The following is a 21,627-nucleotide window of genomic DNA, read 5'->3' as shown; positions in this document are numbered from 1 at the left end:
AAGCCTTAAGTACAAGGTCTGACTATGAATACGGGCCTTAGTTTTTGTTACTTGCCGCATGGAGCGGCTATCTTGATTCTGGCCGTATCGACTCTGTGATAGGAGTCGGGGCCAATTACTAGCGAAAATCAGATCGAATCAGTGTTGCTAGATGTGTCGCTTTTTTGGTATTTGCGCATTGAAGGAGGTTTCAGTAACGTATTAAAATAATGACAAAAAATTTTTAGAAGTACAAAAAATAGCCAGATATACATGTTTGTAGTTGTGGAGGTACATGCATGTGGAGGTACGTATATGCAATTATAAAAAGTTAAATAATTAACAATGTTTATGTAAGGAACGAGTTAAAAGAGGAAAGGAAAAGAAATATTGATATAGTAAAACATATTTCTTAATTTAAAATTAAATACTAACTGAAAAAGAAAAACTGTCATATGAGTCAAAAGTGGTAGAACCGTGGTTTTAGTGTTAATAAAAATTTGCTTAATTTAACCCATAACCATTTACCTTATCTCAACATTGCCAACTAACTTTTTCTTAGCTCACCAAACCTAGAATTTTGCGACCACTGTATCAATTGCTATTACTAGTGCGCATGCGTCAAAAAAGCGACACATCTAGCAACACTAACTTGCACTAGTCTTGCCACTCGCAAACGCATACATCCACGCTATTTAATCGAGTCCCCTGCAAAGTAATAATATATCAATAAAATTCAATATACTTAATATCACGATTAAATTATGAATTATAATACAAATTGTTATTTATTTATATATTTTTTTTATGTGTAGGTAAGAGCACAACATCAAGAACGTGCTGTTGACTTTTTATCGAGGGAATTAAAAGTTTATAGTCCAAAAGATGCTGAAGAACGCGTTTTTTTTATTTCTGCAAAAGAAACTCTTCAAGCTCGTATGCAAGAACAACGTGGGCAACCTGCTCATAGTATGTGTTCTAAACTTATGTTATTTATAGTTTTTTTTACATTTTAAAATCATTTTTAGATTAACTAATTTTAAATAAATTAATTTATTCATATATATATAAATATACAGATGGTGCGCTAGCAGAAGGTTTCCAAAATCGATATTTTGAATTTCAAGATTTTGAAAAAAAATTTGAAGAATGTATCTCAAAATCTGCAGTAAAGACTAAATTTGAACAACATTCTCAGCGTGGCAAACATATTGCAATGTAAGAAAGTAAAAGACTTTTACATTTTTTTAAAATCTCTTTTAATTGATATCAGGAAGGAGGAGAAGAAATATTCCATAGATATATTCCGTTTTTTATATTTACAAAAAAACGTAAACTTATCCGTCTTTATCATTTATTGCAGGAAAATACGTCAAGCATTGGATGAGATATTAGAACGAACACAAAAAATGCGAAGCGAACAGTTAAATATCAAGAAAGAGCTTCATGATAAGTTAAATTTTACAGAGCAACAACTAATGCTGTTAACCCAAGAAATGAAGGATAAAATTCATCATATGGTAGAAGATGTAGAGCAAAAGGTTTCTAAAGCTTTAAATGAAGAAATTCGGCGATTAGCCGTTCTAATAGATGAATTTAGTGTTCCATTTCATCCTGAACCACTTGTTTTGAATGTATATAAACGGGAACTTCATACACATGTAGAAAATGGTTTAGGTGATTTTGAATTATATATTTAATAATTTATGATATGAGAATGTTATCTGACAAGTTCAAAAATGTTTGCTATTCTATATATTTCAGGATCAAATTTACGAGCCAGACTCAGTACTGCTTTAGCATTAAACATGGAAAATTCACAGCGAGAAATGACTGAAAGAATGTCAAGCTTGTTGCCTGAAAACAAAAGACAAATGTCGCTTAACATTTTACCACGACGAGAACCATTCGAAATATTTTATCGACTGAATTGTGACAATTTATGTGCAGACTTCCATGAAGATTTAGAATTTCGTTTTTCATGGGGTTTTACAGCTATAATTAATAGATTTGCAGGAAAACAGAGTCAGAGATTAACTATTACTAATTATCCACAAGAGGTAAGTTGTGATTTTTGGTCAATTTTGAGTTAATTTTTTTAATGCAAATGTTGAAGCATCCATAACACAGGGCAACAAGATAAAAATTTTAAGTTATTTAAAAAATATATATATAGGGGGTGTCTGGCAAAAACCGCAAAATATTTCGTGCGTGGGTAGAACAGACTACACTGAGTCGAAAAGTCCTGTACCGCGTACCGTGGATAGGCGCGGCGCGCCTGCTAGGCCATCCCCAGTCCCAGCGGCCCGCGCGCCGCGCGATCGGTGGGTTGTACATTCGGCAGCAGTAGGCCGGCCGGACGCTCTTATTCAGTTATCTTTAAACGTTAATATCTCCTTAACTATTGTTGACACAGCAAAATGGTACAGGACTTTTCGACTCAGTGTAGTCTGTTCTACCCACGCACGAAATATTTTGCGATCGTTGCCAGACACTCTGTATATATTGATTTTATAGGAATTATTTTATTGATCTAAATCCGAAAATAATCTCTTTGCTCCATCACCCACAATTCTTTTACAACAAAAAATTAACTCTTAGACTATATTTTAAGTATATTTAAAACAGATTGCAAAAAATTTACAAAAATTGTACAGCTTAATTATTTACATTTAAATCTTATATAAAAGGCTTAGTAGGTCCTTTTTCTTTTGCCAGAGAAGTTGCGTCTGTAACTTTTCTTTTTATGCCTTGCTTTTCAATTTTCACGGTGCAGTATCCAGCAATAATGTCCCATTATCGTGGGAGAGTATATAAATTTTTTTACCATGCAGTGTTAAATCCACATTTATATTTTGTAGACCATGAGAAAATTAAATGCGTAAAATAATTGTGTGGTACAATATTTTTATTGTGTTTTTCGATAATACTTAAAAATGCATCAAAAATATAATCAGAACATGTTAAATCAAAAAGCAATATGAAATTGACAAAGTGAAATATAATAAAGAAAGATTATAGTTTTAAAAGTATACTGCCGTTTTTTGCCTCTTTGCCTCTGTATTCTTGCTTGTTGAATACGAAAACATTGTCCAAATTTGGCTATCACACGTCACAATTTTGAGAAAAATCTATCTATATTCCAAAATTCATCATAATCCGAAGACCCGCACAGTGTGTAGCTTCATCGTAAGGTTAAAAAAAAATAAATAAATTGTCGAAATATTATTCAATTAATTTAAAATAGTTTGCATTTTTTACTTATTCTAATTTAAAGATTAAAAAAAAATAGATTTTAGAGTTTTAATTTAAATTTTAATTTAAGATATTTAATTATGTATAAAAATATATTTCAAAAAGAAGATGAAGAAAAAATTCATGTATTTAAAAATCATTTCGGCGCGCGTTTCAAAGGACTACATACATAGTATATAAATCCACACAGAATCATACAAAGTAAATAATATTAAAGTATTCAAGCATAACGGCACAGTCTTCAACAATTAAAATTAAATAGTGTCGACAAAATTAATTGAGGCATCAAACAGATTCTTTTCAACCGAATCATCTATATATGATTAGTTTTAAGAAAAGTGTTTTTCTTGGGCTCTTTCCTTGAGGACTCACTAGGCATTTGCCCGGCTACCCGGTGGACAATAATCCGCCTCTGGGTATACAGATAAATGATTTTTGTTACATTTTAAGTGTGACAGAAGTATAAAAATGATTATATTTTCTGCAGATTCCGCCATGTATCACATCACCTGCAGATAGCATAGATTCTCTCAAATGTGTTTCAAGTACACCAAATTTCCCAACAAGATCTGATGATTGGTCTCTAGCTACTCGTATAGCAGTTGCATCTGTAACATCACAGGGTACAATGGGTGGTCTTATTGTTGCCGGTTTTGTATGTACAATACTATTTATAATTTATTTTTATATAAGAATTAATATATAATTTATTTTTATATCTCTTCTATATACACATACACGCGCGCGCGCGCATTAATAGAAAAATTGGTAATTATGCAGTATAGAGGAGCCATCTTCTGATGACTTTGACCTTGACATATATTGTCAAGATCATAATCCTGAGTGTTAATCTTTCAGAAGGTTTCAGTTGGCGATCACTGTTTAGTAAAAAGTTATGAACAAAAAACTTTGAAAAATATGCGTATTTTAGTAACTACTTTTTAATCTATGTTCCTTTATAATCGAATGGTGTTGGGTATTTTTTCGGATATCATTGCGATGTTCTGAGATTCTTGTTTTTAAAGTCCTTCCTGTTTGTCCGACATAGGAGGCATCGCAATTCTTACAATGTATTTTATATACGACATTCTTTTTTGCCTTATTAGGTAAAAGATCTTTATGTGTCTTTATGGTTGTGTTCAGTTTGTTCAGACTAAAAAACTATAATTTGATGTTAAGATCTTTGATAATGTCTTTAAATTTATCAGAAACATTTGACACAAGTGGGATCGTAAACAATGATTTTTTTACAATTTCTTCTGTAGGAACTTCACTGTATATTAATAAATATTTTTTTTTAGTGTCTTGTTGCACAATAATGATTTTAAACGTTCATTAATTGTGTTAAAAATGAAATCAATCGGATAATCATTATTTAATAATGATAAAGGAGGGGTTGCAATAAGGGCTATTTTTGGCCCCCTCCCCCTAAATTCAAACGAAAGTAGGAGGGAAATGTACCTCCATATAGGCCTAATTTCCCAAAAAGATATGCTCCTAAACCTCATCGTTTATAAATTATTACACTTTGAATTTGAACGATTTATAGGGAATTTGGCACTTTTCGATGATTGAGGTTTTTTTTTATAATATTCCTGGAATGGCCACTTCACCAAACTTTCTTAAAAACTTCTTAAGGGTATCACCTAGAATCAGTGTTGGGTAGTATCTCTATACATGTATCTAGATACATGTATAGAGATACATTTTGTGTATCTAACCTGTATCTGAGATACATTCAAATTCGAGTATTTGTATCTGTATCTAGATAAAAAAAACAAATCATCTGAACTGATTTTCAGATGCATATTTCAGATACATTTCCTCAGCATAATCATAATTCCATTTTATGTGTGATTGTCGATTGATTCCGTTCCGCAGAAAAAATGCAGCTTTGCCGTTGCGAAATTCTATAACATGATTGGTCTTTCCCTTAGTTCCTCTGGATCTATTATAAATGCAAAACAGTCATATTAAAGAATTTTACAGTTACACAACTGCTTTTTCTGCTGAATGCAGCCAGTGACTTTAGATTGTGGAATTTCTAACACGTGTATAGTTAAACTGGAAACACAATTTTTGAAGCATTTTTAGTTTGTAAAACTATGATGAATAATGATGAATAATATCATCTTATAATTCTTATTCTAATTGTTTTACGATAACTATAAGTAATTTTTCAATTATCTAAATATAACAAAAATAAATGAATAAATGATTCATTTAATAACTAATACATTTTTTTACACATTACTGTTATTACAATAAAATTAATTTAAGAGTATCTGAAATTTATCTAAAGATACTTTTAAAGTATCTGTCTGATATCTGTATCTATATACAGTATGCGTAAAAAAAAATGCGACTCTCACAACTAACACTTCAGTTGTCGATTTAGGGTGCGGTCGAGTTGCCGCTACGAATGTTTTGAAGCATTTGATTAACCAATCAGAAGAAAGAATATCACTCATTGACCAATAAAAAAATGCTTCGAAGCATTCGTAATGGCAACTCGACCGCACCTTTAGTTAAATAAAATGAGATGAACGGGGGCAAATTTGATTATAACACAAATATTTTGTCCTACCAAATATTTATTCGATATGATTTCCTTTAATTGCAATCACTGCGTTACTATGTCACACTCAGCAAACATAATAGTGATTAAAAGAGTTTTTTTTTGGCGCATACTGTACATTTTAATATATGTATTTACATATATCTGTATTTAGATAAATTTTTGTATATACACACGCACTCACGTACGCGCGCGTGCGCGCGCGCAAACACATGTACACATATGTACACAAGATGTGCAAATCCGATCGAGCAACCTCCACGTGGTGCACACGGAATAATTAAAATGCCGGCGGTTTATATTATATTAGCGAGAGGATGAAACATTTTTTGTTTTATTTCCCTTCATTCATGATTAAAATAAAATATTAGAGGACTATTCATTTTGCACTCCTCCTTAGCCGTCACTTTCCTTTCTTAATGAGTCGATCTATTTGAATTCATTGCTTTTCTTGTTTATACATCTTTCTTGAATCATGAAATGACTGTCAGTTTGAATCTGCAAAATCTTGAGTGGTCTCGAACCACTATAGACACGTATAAAGATAGCGCATTCATGAATTCGACGTGCTGAATGAGTGTGCACACGCTTGCATCACTTTCATCTCTTAATATATTCTAGGTGATATTTTTAAGAAGTTTTTGAGAAAGTTTGGTGAAGTAGCCATTCCAGGAAGATTGTCAAAAAAAAATCTCAATCGAAAAGTGCCAAATCTCCTATAAATCATTCAAATTCGAAGTGTAATAATCCATAAACGATGAGGTTTAGGAGCATGTCCTTTTGGGGAATTATGGAGGCCTATATGGAGGTACATTTCCTTCCTAGTTTCGTTTGAATTCAGGTGGGGGGGGGGGGGGCAAAAATGGCCCTTATTGCAACCCTTCCTTTTAAATTTTTTTTGGTGATATTTTGGATGTGATAATAAAAAAACTCTATCGACCATACCAATGATCGTACCTCTTTTTTGCGCGATAGGATGTCCCCATGGCAATGTTATCTACATATCAGATATAGAGGGTATATGCATTCCCAAAATATCTAAAGCTTTTTTCTCTAGGTCTTGTAACACTACATCCGCAACAGGTGACAGCAGGGGCAAACCCATAGGCGTGTCAAATTTTTATCTGTAAATGTGATTATCAAACGAGAAAAACGAAGAATTAAAAACTAATTGTACAGAGATAAAATTCGTCTTTTAGGATATTACATGTGTTTAAAATTAAATGCCATCTGTTAGAGATGCTGTCAAGTGCTAATTCAATCGGTATGTTCTGTAAAAAGAGAAACAACATCAAGAGAAATTAAAATGGAGTCCTCGTCTAGTATTTTTTTCCGTTAAAATCTTAGTTAGATGAAAACTATTTTTTATATGACTGAAAGAATCTAAGCTGACTTTATAAATAATTTTATGTAGAAACACAGCCAGTGAGTATAGACTGTCAATAGCTGAGATGTGATAATTCTGAGTGGTGTATCTGACTTATGGATTTTCGAAAGTATATAGGTTCTTGGTAAAATTTAGAATCAAGAATGACAAAAAATTCTTACTCTAATCTTTCTGATACTCTTTATATTTATGATTTTTTTGTAAAGATCCGTTTAGATTTAACGGAAAAAAAAATACTAATGAAAAATCATTTTTTTCTCGATATCTCGAAATGGAAGATGGCTCTTTTGGGCCATAAAACTTCGTACAAAATATTCTTTTATCTGGATGTTTATTTTACCCCCTGTAGTGATCGATTACGTGTGGAGCCCAAAATCCCCTCCTTATCCTGCTGTACCCTTTCATAAATTGTATGTGTGTAAGTTGATAAAACAACAATCTCATCAGAATTCGGTTTTCAGTTTAGGATCTTCTTAAGGCGCTCAACAGTGTTGCTAAATCTGTCCGAAAGTTCCATATACTGAGATTTTTTCAATGTTTCATCCGTAATTTGGATGTTTTTTAAATTTTCTTTCCAAAAAGTCCCCCCAAAATTTTCCTAAACTTTTTGTACCTCCAAATAATTCCTCGGTGGAAAGAAAAAATTTACAAATTTACGGGAAAATCTCAACTTTGCAACAGTGGTTCTCAAATCAGTTAGAATATTCTATGTGTTTGCGCACGCGTATATATACATATATGGATATGTGTGTAGAGGAGAGTTGTAAAAGAACACAAGATTCTACAAATAAATGTTTTTTTAGATGTTAAAAACAGTAGGTTGGAGATTAATTGCTATAGTTGGTACTATATATGGAGCTTTATATCTCTACGAACGTTTAACATGGACTAATAAAGCAAAAGAACGTGAATTTAAGCGACAATACGTTACGCATGCTACAAAGAAACTACGACTAATTGTAGATCTGACTTCTGCAAATTGCAGTCACCAAGTACAACAGTATGTTATAATATTTATATATCTACACAGGGTAAATCTTGACATTAGGAGACCCAACTCCGATGACCTTGACATATATTGTTAAGGTCATGATCCTGAATAACATTGCCTTAACAACTATGCGATGATTTCTTATAATTTCTGAGATATTTAAAATTAAAACGTTATTTCATTAGTAAATTTTAATCTTAGAAACGACAAACTTCGAGTACTTCGAACATATGTTGTCAAAGTTATGACCCTAAGTGACCTCTAACAGGTTTTAGCCATTATTTGTTAAAAAGTTATTAACAAATTCTTTATTTGTTAAACAGTTATTAACAAATAAAATTCAAAAAGATATCTTATTTTTGCTACATACAATATAAGAACTACCCATAGACATAGTATCTCTAGATCGAACATTCGAGGAGTAGGGGTAATCACTGTGTAGAAAAGGACGTACTAATTACGGTATTGCAAAAATTTCTTATTATCAGAAGTATAGATCGCCAACTTCGGACTTCCAGGTAGCCCAAAATTCGCCAAACAATGCTGCCAACATCGCCAGCAGTGGGCTACCACTTGATGACCTTTTTTAGGGAGAAGGGATATTACATAAGGATACCACCTTAAAGGGATCCTAAAACCGTCTGTATTACTGATTAATCATAATTTTGTATAACAATTACTTTTCCTCTTTTACAGATTCGAAAATCCTTTTCCAGGATTAAAGTATACGTTAATACACCCCAGCAAATACCAAATATAAATACAATATAACATGTAGAAGTAACAAGCAATGTAACAGATGTTACACTCTATTTATATTATAGTTATATAACTTTATTTTATATACAGGGTATCCAGAAAATCGCCTGCAATACTTCGGGAGGTGCTTCGGGACTTAAAAGGAAGGAAAAAAGTTATCCCTGGTGAAAAAATTTCGCTGAAATTATTTCATATTTTGGAACATTTCAGTGAAATTGTTGAAAATTTGTTGAAATTTCACTGAAAGTGAATTTTTCAGCTGACATACTGAAAAATCGTTGAAACTCAACTGAAATTACTCTGAAATTTTGTTGAAATTTCTTTGAAATCTTTGTTGAAATTTTTCTGAAATTTCGCTAAAAATGAATTTTTTAGCTAAAAATCGCTGAAATTAAACTGAAATTTTTCTAAAATGTTAAAATTTTGCCGAAAAGTGTTCCAAAACGTGAAATAATTTTAACGAAATTTTGCCACCAAGGATATAAACAGGTAATATAAATCCCCGGAAATAAGTCGTTTCCGAGTTATAATCACTTTTATGTTAAAAAAAAATTTTGATTTATTTTTCATAATCACAATCGTAATTTATTTCATAGTATTTTAACATAAATAACTACATTTCGGACTATTTTGGCGTTATCCAGGATGCATCACGTGGAGGCATAGTCGACTTGGCATCCTTCTTTTTTTATTTCTTTATTTTTAAATTTTTGTTACTTTACTAGAGGAATGCCTGAATAAAGTCATGCATAATCTGACGGCAGATTGAGAGCAGAACCTGATTCAAGCAAACTTTGCATAGCCTGTTAGCAGGCTTTATCAACAAATTCATAGTCAAATGCGGACATAGATGGTTATAGTTTTGTAGTTAAAATCTGAGTGATTTTGCTGCCAATTTAGCCCCAAATTACTAACATTTTGCTATTAGGAAACATATATAAATTATTTTCTATATAATTTTTGTTTTTACAACAGAGAATTTGTTTTGACTAGGTATTTGCTTAAACTAAGATTCTTATAATTTTATCAACATCGGAAGTGAGGAGGCTAAACTCAACAATTACCATAAAAGTATAATATATGAATATTATGACTAAATACTTCGAATACTCGGTAATGATATTTATAAATATAGAGGATGTTCCCGGGTTAAACCGCCAAACTTAAAATATGAATTCAAGACCTCAAAACAAACAAAAATTTTCCTTTAGATGTATGCTTGCAAACGCTTCGTTCGAGAGATATTTACTTCTGAAATTTAATCTGAAAGGAAGCATTTCCGAACTCATGTTTATATGACTTTTTTTTATTCTTACAATGAGTGAAATATGCTCTTAGAGTTTGGCCAACTATTTCTGAAATACCCTGTATATATGTACAATAGAGGAAGGTATATACTTCTAAGATTAATAATATGTATCACTTACAAAGATCTGACTAGTTCTTTGTGACGAACTGCGTTCTTTGTGACCAGTTCAAAATGACGAACTGCGACTTTTTCAACTCTTCTCTAATCTATTTTAAACTGTTTCTGCATCTGAAATGCCCTATGGAGCTTTGATGACCGCGTCCAATCACAGAAGACCCGGTCACGTGATGCAGTTTGCCACTCTCTCCTTGTGAGGCTCTCTACTCCACTCTGCCTAGAGGAACTCTAACATTCAGTGTATCCTTTTCTACGTAGGATCTATCACTATTTCTCAAATTTCTGACAATGCTCAGTCTAGAGATACTATATCTATGGAACTACTCCACACTTTCCTTTACTTACATAATGAGGATAATTAGAATTGAGTCCCCTAATGTCAAGATTTATCCGTATTCAGATATAACAGTATATAAATTTGTGTAAGAAATAATTTTATTTTGATTATTTTTTTGTTTTTTAAAAAGCTGTTTGGTACTTTGAAATTGTGAAATGAACTATTATAATATAATAAAATTTCGATTTCTTGTGATTTATGTTATTTTGAATGCATTTATTTAAAGGATTTATAATATAACATTTATAATATAACATCTTTTTCTCGAAATTACTTCTTAAACTCTAATTCAAAATCTTTTCATATTATAAAATAATATACTTATTTTTTATTTCTCTCTTTTCTGTAATAATATTTGTATAATTATATATAGAGAGCTCTCCAGCACATTTGCAAGGCTCTGTCATTTGATAGACGAAACAACATCTGAGATGGATATCGAACTGAAAACTATAGGAAATACTTTAGCAGTATTGGAAAAAGCAGCAGCCAAGGCAAAGCATCTTCGAAATGAAGCCAACTTTTTAATAAATGAACTTGATACGTTTGATGCAGCTTATTTAAAACCATTAAATTAAATTAATAATGTGTTTTATACACATTTAAAATTGCATAAATAATGTTTTGAAGGAATATTTATATGTAATGTAATTGTTTAAAATATCTAATATTTTAGTTTTTAGTTTAGAAATAATAATTAAAATCTTATATGACAATTAAATGATAGACACGTATGTGCATAAATATAGATTTATATTCTATCTGATAAATTATTGCGGTTATCTATGTGTACATGAAAAATTTGTGATGTTTTATATCACATAAGTCAAATAAGAGAAATGGATAGTTGTATGTATTTAAATTTACGATAAATATGAAACACAATCTCTTAAAAAGTACCAAATGTTTCTACCTAATAAAAACTTTAGTCTTAATATGCAGGAAAATCATTTTCTTACAATAAATTATGTCAAGTAACTTATTTTTATTAATACCCTCAATAAATTTTTTTTCAGTAAATAATTATAATGTAATTATAATATACTATATAACAAATAAATTAAAAGCAAATTTATATATATGCATATCTTTATTTTTAGAAGTAATGTATCAAAGATTGTTGTCCTATATTAAGTTTTTCTTTAATGAGACTCAGATAAATTATGCTCATCTTATCTTAGATTTATTATAGGTTATATCAATCTTATGTATTAAAAAAGAGAAAGCATATAAAACATACATAAAAAACTGGAAACATAGAAAAACGTAAGCAGTAAGCTTAAATTGACTTTTCACGGCAAAGAACGTAACACAACAACCTTATGTTTTCTAGCTTTATATATGTATGTTTTATATGCTTGTTCTTAATGCCTTACGCTTTTATATGTTCTATGGGTTTAAAATTTATCTTTTTATTAGACTATGTTTATTGAAAAATGTATGTAATTGTAAAACTATGAATAAATATAATCAACTGTTACATACGAGCAATGACTTTATAGTTTAATAAGTTTAATAAGTGAAATCACATATTTTTATAGTTTTATTCGTATATATACGTCCATACATCTCTGCAAATATATATTGTTAATTAATAGACTGCCGATTTCTACGCAAATACACCTTATTAGAAGATATGTAAGAAGATAAAATTAAAATGAAAATACTTGTCGCAAAAATATTTTAAAAATATATGTTTAATTCTGCCTATACATATTTTATGCATATTTCAAACAATTTCACGCATTTCATATTGTAAAGAATTATTTTTTTTATTAGCATGATCTCTGAATTTACTATTTATTTTGAAATATTCTTATCACAGTCTTTTACATCTACAGTGCTCACTTTGATTATTTTGCACGTGATAGTTCAAGTTTCCAGTCTATTAATTACTATTTTATATTATCGAACCAATCGGTTCCATTATTCATGTATACTCAACAACAAAAGATTGTAACACTTTTTCTTTAATGGTTTTTAAAACGCGACAAAATTGTCAGAATGTGAGTCCTAATTACTGCTTACGCAGCGGTTAGAATATCTGTCAATGTGATGACAAAATCCAAATGTACAAAGTGTAAGTAAGCAAGCGAACAAGCAAACAAGCGCGATTTGCAAAATCTTGTATGGATATACAGAGTGGACCATTTTAATTTATCCAGTCTATTTTCTCAAAATCTGTAAGTTTAAGGCAAAAATGTTTCAGACAAAAGTTTTATGGTTTCAAGGGGGAAAGAAGTTGGTGATCTTGGTTGACCTTGAGAAGATATCTTTAAGATCAGGTCAGGGTTACCTAAAATTTTTTAAATGGAATCCCTTATTTTTTTGGGATATGGAAGGGGGAACACTGTTTAAAAGAAGAATCCGAGCGACGTTACCGCATCAGCCACTCAGAGGAAATCGGACAGCAAAAGCTCTTGACAATATACGGTAAAAAAAGATGAACTACTACATTCAAAAGGATAAAGTGTGCAAAAACCAGTAAGTATCTATAAAAAAATATCTATAAAGTTGCTATAAAAAAAAGTTTTTATATATTTTCCTGCAGCTTACTTATCCATTATTCTTTTTACAGAACATCTTATTTCGAAACTACCACGCAACTCGTTTACCGTATATACGTATACGCACTAACACATAGTGGGTTAGAATCGGTGTAACTTTATTACTCTACACTTTGTGCATTCATGTATATGTTTGTGTTAAAATGTGTTAAGCAATTGGAAAAAATCAGATTAGAACACTTAAAATATCCGTTATGTTGCTATTAAAGCCCATCAGACAATCAACTTTGCAGGCCAATCTACAGCGAATCAATTACAATCAGTCAGCTTCATTATTGGTCCATTAATCTATTGGTCCATTAGGTCGGTAGTCAGAGTTGACTGTCGATCGGCATGCAGAATCGGTAGTCTGATACGGCTTTAGTAGCGACAATAATCATCCTAAGACATCCACAACTCACAGTTAACTCTTAATCGAGGTTCAATTCGTTTCTCATCTCTTTTCAATTATAAAATTAGAAAGAGACAATGAATAAGTTGAACCTCGGTTAAGAGTTAACCATGAGTTGTGGAACTGGGCCTAAGCGTTCTAAACTGACAGAGATCAACTCTGACGTTTAATATCTCGCTTCACGACACTACTTTTGCCAAATTCAATTGTTTCGTGCAAAAATAAAAAATTTGCATCTTTGTAAAGTTTATTTTTATATATTTTATATATAAAGTTATATATTATAAAAGACATTAAAAATATAAAAATATAAATAAAATTAAATTTTTGTTGAATACATTATCTTTATATACCATACACCTTTTATACATTGATTAAAGATACTAAAAATCGCTGAATATTGGTTTTCAATCATTTTTTACTCAAATACTATCAACTTTACTGAAAAACAGTGAAAGACAAAAATTGTTTATTTTCTTCTCATAAAATTTTAAGAATTTTTTCAGAATTTTTTAATACCGTATTTTCTCATCTTGGCAAAAAATAAGAAAATGCAGTATTAAAAAATTGATAAAAAATTCTGAAAAATTCTTAGAGTTATATGAAAAGAAAATAAATGATTTTTGTGTGTTGCAGTTTTTCTGTAAAGTTGATAGTATTTGAATAAAAAATTATTGAAAACTAATATTCGACAATTTTTAGTAATTAATATCTTGTTAACTATTGCGAAAATTGCAAAATGATAGAGGACTTTTCGACTCAGTTTAATCCGCTCTATCTATACAAAAGCGCTTGGCCAAAATTTAAGGCACACCTGTATATATGTTTGTTAAAATAAACGTAAACTAATCCAATTTCAATGAACTAATAAATATTGAACTAATTCAGTTACTATAAACAAACTGTTTGTGTTATATAATTTCATATACCACACACTATTATTAAAGTGCAACTGAGACGCAGCTCGAAATAGAACGAACGTCGAACAGCCAAAAATACTTTACATTTCTACTTAGTCGTCGGATGTCCAGTGGTTAACAGCCGCGTTTCGATGAAATTGTTTTATTTCAATTGAAAAATATCAAAAATATACACGTGTCTTTGCTGGTAAATTATCCTTAGTATATCGCAAACTGTTCATAATTAACACAATAATTTTGTTAAAGAATTGTAAAAGGAATTATTTATTATAAATATTGTTAACTTATTTCATTATAGCTCTAATGATTCGTGACATATGTATATACATACTGAAAGTTCATTACGCAAAAATATTAGAAAGAATATTTATATTAGAAAGAATCTAAGACGTAATATTCTATATTCGCTTGAATAGAGAACGTAATGTGAACAAAAGAAAAGTGTCAGTCGTTCTTTTTTTTCAAAAGGTCAATGGTCTTAGCTGTGTTCCGTTATTCTCTTCGTAATTTGGCATTGATTAAAATTACAATTTTTATCATTCTCGTAGAGAAAGAGAAAAAAGATGTCTAAAGCAGAGAATTCAGATCTTACAGCCGAAGAAGATGCACCTCCTGTGGAAGTGATAAGGACCGATTGTGCTGACAATACAGTTATAATTCTCGCAGTGAAAAGCACCAATGTAATGCAAGAAGATGCTCTTGCACCCGCGGAAATTGCAAAAGAGGTATCAAACGCGCAGTTTGAATTGTTTGAAAACAAGTGTTTAATAGAAACGAAAATTGACACAAATGTACTTGGCGAAAATGAAGTCGACAATCCAGATGCATATACTGAAGAGACTACTGATATAATCACAGAAACCGCTCATGTACCTGCGGAAGATGTGAATGTAATTCAAATCAAAGCGCAAAACTCTGCTGAAAGTGAAGAAACGTCACAGTTGAAATTTATCAACGAAGAAAAGGTGAAAATAAGAGCAATAAATAACTGATAAATAACCAGGAACTCGGATCGAAATTACATTATGTGGATACATTATAGATACATTAAAATTTCGGCTGGTTACGATTATGATCCGAGGATACCTAACTTTCGATGTCCGTTTCAGTTTTTTTTTTAGTGATAACGGTGATTGTTATGGGTATATAATTACCGAAAACCGAAACCGAAAAGGACCGAAATTCAAACGAACCCGATAACTATTACGGTAAAAAAAAACTGGAACCAAAAATTGGATTTAGCCTTGAACCGTTATCCGGATCGAATTTTTTCGATTCGAGCCCTTATAAATAACTGATTTTGCTATTTACAAATTACAATTGAGAGGATAGGCGGAATAAAGGCCAATAATTACCAAGTCTCGATTTTGATAAAAATTAAAATAACTTATTACTTTTTTATTATACCACAAATGGGAACAATATTGAATGTATATTTATATAATGTCTTTGAGAAGTTATATGTTATAATATTTCTCTATTATATATATATATATATATATGATCAATATTTAAAGTTATTTGTAATTTAAAAAATGCACTTAGTCTCTTTTTTCAAATATTGATCATAATATTGTAAGAATCGACAGAAAGAAAAAACTATGAACTGTAGAAATGTTTTTTATTTTCACATTCTTCTAGAAGAAATACATTTTATTTTTACTTGTATAAAATAAATTGAAATAATCATCATCTGATGAGTTTTCGTAAGATTTTTTAACATAAATATGTTGTAATGAAAACACATTGTCGTACCATTTTCGTTCAGTCTCTGGTAAAAATCTCATTAATAACACAGGCCGACATGAATTTTGACTCAGAAACGGCAGTATGTAATCCTGAAGGTTTTTGGCATGCTAAAACCAAATCCGTATTCAAAATTGTTTCATCACGTCAAGTTTCCGAGATATTCTAATCTAAAGATGTCAAAAAGGCATTTTTAGATTAAATATATCTCGTAAACCTGATGTGATAGAGCCAATTTTACGAATTCGAATTCGGCACGAAAAAATCTACGAAAATCATCTATGATTATAAATGGGTCAACACAGTAACATGAAAAAAAAATTAGATATGTTACAAGTATGTCCACCGGTCTTAGGGCATCTCCAGACAATATGGTCAGTGTATACGCCAACTTTGCACACATTCACTAAATATTGAATTACACCTTTGGATTAGAATATCTCGGAAATCTGACGTAATGGAGCAATTTTGGACATGGATTTGGTTTTAGCATGCCAAAAACCTTCGGGATTACATACTGCCGTTTCTGGGTAAAAAAAATATCTTTTTTGTAGGCCTGTGTAATTTTAAATCATTTTTGCCCTTTTTCCTTAAATTATATCATTTTCATCATCACAAGAGAATCAAAACACGTTTATATTTAACTAATGTAAACAACATCAATTCCTTGTTTATTTGCGCTAATCTCCGGAAAAAGGGCCTAAGTAGAATTGTGTCTTTATTCCGTCAATCCCCTCAATTATTAGATATTTATCAATTTCTATGTTGTGTCTAGGCCGATACATCAAAGCAGAATGCAAGAGATAACATTGCGGCTTATATATCCAGATTGGAAGCAGAAGTGCGGGTGAGAAAATCCTATGGAAGTGCGGATTGTTCTGATAGAATCAAATCTTCGACTCGATAACAAAGTTATATTTCTATGTATTTAGTAAAAAATCAATTTTTCTTTCTCTAAAAAAGGTTTTGCCCCTTTGTCATATATCTCTTTCCACATGGTTACTGTTGAAACATATGTGCATATCAATGATAACATTTTCCATTTATAATTATTACACGCGGGATCTATTTCATATATGTATGTTATTGATTTTAAAATATCCTTTATACGAAAAGAATAACTTTGCTCAAGTATCTGAAAATTTAATTAGATATAGATCTGAAAATACATAATTATGTGTTGGATCAAAATAACTATGTAGAATACTCAATGATGATAACGCTGCTAAAGAGTTTTAACATTTTAGCAACCAAAATAATTATAATGAATTCTTAAGCTTCTACTTGATAATACAGCAAAATTATTTTCAGATTTGTATCCCAGACAGCACACAATATTTATAGAATATTTACAAAATGTTTATAAATATTTATAAGATTTATTTTAAATATTTTATAAATATTTTTGTAATCTTAGATTGCACAGATCATAAACATTTATTATAAATATTATGAAATATTTATTGTAAATGTTATAGTAAATGCTATGAAAATACTTAATGAGACATTATAATTCGAGTAAAAGATACTTATTAGAAATATTTATTTACATTCATCATAAATATTACATAAAATATTTAGTCTATATTTTAATAATATTTCAAATAAAGCTTTATATAAAATATGTATAAAATATTGATATAACACTTTAAAAAATGAACATTAATAAATATTTATCATAAATATTTTGTGCTGTCTGGGATATAACTAAATTTTTATATATTTCAACAGAATCGTTTTGTTTTCTTGTATAATTTTCTGTAATAAGTTAAAAGTTGATTTCGCGAGTAAAGTCTTGCCATTCCTCATACATACTTTATATTAACGTTGATGTAGAATCTAAGATCCTTATGACCGACAGAAAAAAACAAAAGAGCGCGACAGTTACCAGAAGAAGTTCGAAGATGCAAAGACGAAGTTGACCGCCTTGCAAGCGTCCTACAGTGCGATAATAAATCGTGGCAATGATGAGGATACCCTACAACTGTTGCGCGAACAACTAGCACAGCTGACACTGATGTACGAGGAACGGAATCGCGTAATCGTGAACCAGGAGAACCAAATCAACGCTCTGAACAATCAAGTGACCTCGTTAAAGGAGGTAGTTTCGATCACGCGGGATCTATTGGAAATTCGCAACATAGAGATGAAACAGTTGCAAGTGAGTCGATGATCTTATTCTCTCTTCGTATTTATGAGTTGCAATATGAACAAGATACCTCAAACAAGATTTTGTTGAAAAAAATTTCGCATTCATCATTTCTTTACTCATTTCTTTCCTCTCAAACTTTTTTCTAGCTTTTTAAGAATAAGAAATTTGTAGAAAAATTTTGGAATTGATTTCCAAAGTTTATTTGGAAAATAAGATTTTACTTGAAGAAAAGGTTTTGCATCATTTCTTCACTCATTTTTTTCATTCATTTTTTCCCTCAAGCTCTCTTCTGAATTTTTAAAAATAAGAAAGAATTCGTCGCGAGGCAACTTTGGAATTAATTTCAAAAATTAGAACTTTAGATTCCTACAGATTGAATTCTGAAATGATTTCTTCTATTTTGTTCAGAAAACAATTCTAAAATGCTTCTTACTACGTTCTTTAACGTACTCTAACGTTAAATCATCATTAATACCTATATATTATTTGCTTTAGAATGTATTTTTAAATTAACATATGATATATGCTGCAGGCTAAAGTCGATAACATGGAGAAGAATATCTCTCAGGAACGCGATTGGCATAACACGATGATTAGTAAAATGGACGCAGCGATGCGACTCAACGCCGATCTCAAGAAAGAGTACGAAACCCAGTTATCTCTGTTTCAAAGTCTTCGTGAAAATTACAACAAGAAAATTACTCTTTTGTCCAGAGAGAATCAAATCCTTGAAACAGTCGCATCTGCACCTAAATAATAATAATTTTCATGTCCTCAACATCATTAACAGATATTGATATATAATTTTTTTTGTTATTTAATGTAATTCTTATGTATATTTTTAATTCTTAAATTTAATTCTTAAATTTTCAATTCTATGTACCTTCAATTCTTATGTATTTTTACTATTAATTATATATAACAACTATAATAATTCTAATAATATTATGAAATTCTTTATTGCCATGCGTGGTTTTACCAGTAATAATATAATCATAATTTCGTTAGTTGTATTCTAAAAATTGTTCCAAAAAACCTTAATATTGTATTCTGGTAATTTGTGCAGTAGGTTTATGTACTTTATATACTTCATCTTCTATCATTTCATAGTTCGACATTTCATCGTCAACACTTGTTTGTAAAGCTGGTTCTACATTGATCGCATCGCAGCGTCGCAAGCGTGTCGCAAGCGTTGCAGTCCAATCAGAGTCGAGCTAGCTTGACGTTGATTGGACCGTAACGCTTGCGACGTTGCGATGCAACTAATGTAGAACCAGTTTAAGACGTTTTACCGTCTAGTATTTATCCTTCAAACTTTTTTTTGTTTACTTCTTTTACGTGCCGTACGGACACTTGTTCGTCCGCGACACTTCTTCGTCCACGTCGCTATTTGCGACGTTATAGATATAAACTCCGATTTAGTTTCTGCTAACACTCTTGTAGTACAGTGCTAAACGGTTAACATTTCATTTAAAATCTTTTTCCTTTTGTAAAAATAAAATTCCATTTGATTTTGTAAAAGTACAAAGAATAAAAATCTTGTACCAATCGATATTGCATTTCGCGCATTTCCAATACAACTTTCCCTTTTTTTTGTAATTCTTTACAAATACTATACATAATAGACTTATAATAATAAAAAGATTATTATTCTTCGTACTTTTCAAAATCAAGTGGCATTTTATTTTTACAAAAAAAGGAAGGTTGTGTTCAAATGAAATATTAATCGTTTAGTATTGTATGCTAGAATAATGTTAGCAAAAACTATTAATAAATCGAAAGTTATATTTAAAAACTATAATAAATCGAAAAAGTTACAATATATCTATAACGTCGCAAATAGTGACGCGGACGAAGAAGAATCGCGGACGGACTCCGGACGGAAGTGTTCGTATGGCACGCAAAAGAATGCAAATAAAAAAAAAATGTTTTGAAGGATAAATATTAGATAGAAAAGTAGCGTGGAAACGTATTAGACGGTAAAATGTCTTACGCACAAGTATCGATGATGAAGTGTCGAACGATGAAATGGTAGAAGGAGAAATGTCCATAAACCGTGCAATAGATGCACGATATTGGAAATGTTGTATTGCATCACACATGCAGAAAGCAGTGCTTTTACACACAAAAACGTATACAGGTAGAATATCTACACAATCGTCATCTTAACAATCGACAAACTAATTGAAAATTAGATTTAAAAAATGAATTTTTAGAATCTCAAGAATTTCAAGAGTTAATATTTCAAAACTAACAATACACTATTAGAACAACTTTCTAATTTTCGATGTCATACTTCATAGTATAATTCCCTTCTTAGAGTAATACACACTTTTATGAAGAGAAAATTAAGAAAGAAGCATAATAAGATCAAGTAAAAAAAGAACAAAAGAACTTTATATACTGTACTTACCTACATCGTTTGATTCTATAAAATAAATAAGTAACTGTAGTTGTCGTATATATTGTATCTGCGTTACTGTCAAAGCAAAAAAAAGGTAGTACATAACAAGGTTAATAAAAGATAATATTTTTTGTAAAGAACAAAACATTACGTTTTTTTTTTCATATATGTCTTTAATGTTTTATATAAGAGTATTAATAAGAAACAAATTTAAAAAATGTTAAAAACATTGATCAAGCATGTTTTAAGTAGTTTAAAACACATTTAAAACATGGTTGATGCGAAGAAACAATTTAGTATCTAACAAAAACTATATAAAACAGAACTATTGATTAATGACAGTAAAAAAACGTTATAAAAAGCACCTTAGAACTTACTCCTCGTAATTTATGTCTAAAGTGATCATCGACAAGTTGCGAAGTAAAAAAAACGGAACAAGAATCAAATAAAAAATATTTAATATATATAAAATGAAACACACAAGGTTAGAGATGTATGTAAAACCATCATTATAATTAATATAAAATAATTTAACATACATGTAATTATAATACAGATGACATTTTCCACCTTTTCACTTGTTCCTTTTAGTTGAATTTTTTCAATATTATTCTTAATCGCTAATGATCACTGGTTATCGACAGTTATTGACGAAAAATTTCCGTTTCCGAAAAATATGCCCCATGGGTTCTCGTTCCGTTAAGGTAAATTTTCACGAGCTGCTCAAACCGGCTG

At 30.4% G+C, this 21,627-nt stretch overlaps 2 protein-coding genes across 5 annotated transcripts in view; both read left to right on the top strand.

Annotated features, from left to right (window-relative positions):
* Marf (Mitochondrial assembly regulatory factor) overlaps positions 1-11,290 on the top strand; it is a 29,844-nt gene extending 18,554 nt beyond the window's left edge. For all 4 annotated transcript variants that reach the window (XM_018462756.1, XM_018462753.1, XM_018462754.1 and 1 more), the window contains 7 exons: positions 795-948; positions 1,059-1,197; positions 1,343-1,656; positions 1,744-2,039; positions 3,722-3,889; positions 8,003-8,199; positions 11,086-11,290. In XM_018462756.1, the coding sequence (XP_018318258.1) occupies positions 795-948; positions 1,059-1,197; positions 1,343-1,656; positions 1,744-2,039; positions 3,722-3,889; positions 8,003-8,199; positions 11,086-11,290 (1,473 nt within the window). The remainder of the gene's footprint in view (positions 1-794; positions 949-1,058; positions 1,198-1,342; positions 1,657-1,743; positions 2,040-3,721; positions 3,890-8,002; positions 8,200-11,085) is intronic.
* Positions 11,291-14,687: 3,397 nt separating this feature from the next.
* Positions 14,688-19,268, top strand: LOC108731965 (interaptin). The gene is made up of 5 exons (XM_018462533.1): positions 14,688-14,777; positions 15,139-15,555; positions 17,112-17,183; positions 18,198-18,497; positions 19,021-19,268. The coding sequence occupies exons 2-5, from the start codon at positions 15,154-15,156 to the stop codon at positions 19,243-19,245; spliced, it is 999 nt and encodes a 332-aa protein (XP_018318035.1). The 5' UTR covers positions 14,688-14,777; positions 15,139-15,153; the 3' UTR covers positions 19,246-19,268.
* The last annotated feature ends 2,359 nt before the right edge of the window (positions 19,269-21,627 follow it).

This window comes from Mycetomoellerius zeteki, unplaced genomic scaffold, assembly GCF_001594055.1.
Source record: "Mycetomoellerius zeteki isolate Tzet28-1 unplaced genomic scaffold, Tzet1.0 scaffold145, whole genome shotgun sequence".
Classification (NCBI taxonomy): domain Eukaryota; kingdom Metazoa; phylum Arthropoda; class Insecta; order Hymenoptera; family Formicidae; genus Mycetomoellerius; species Mycetomoellerius zeteki.
The sequence above is the reverse complement of the archived record's forward strand: the minus strand, read 5'-3'. Positions and strand labels throughout refer to the sequence as shown.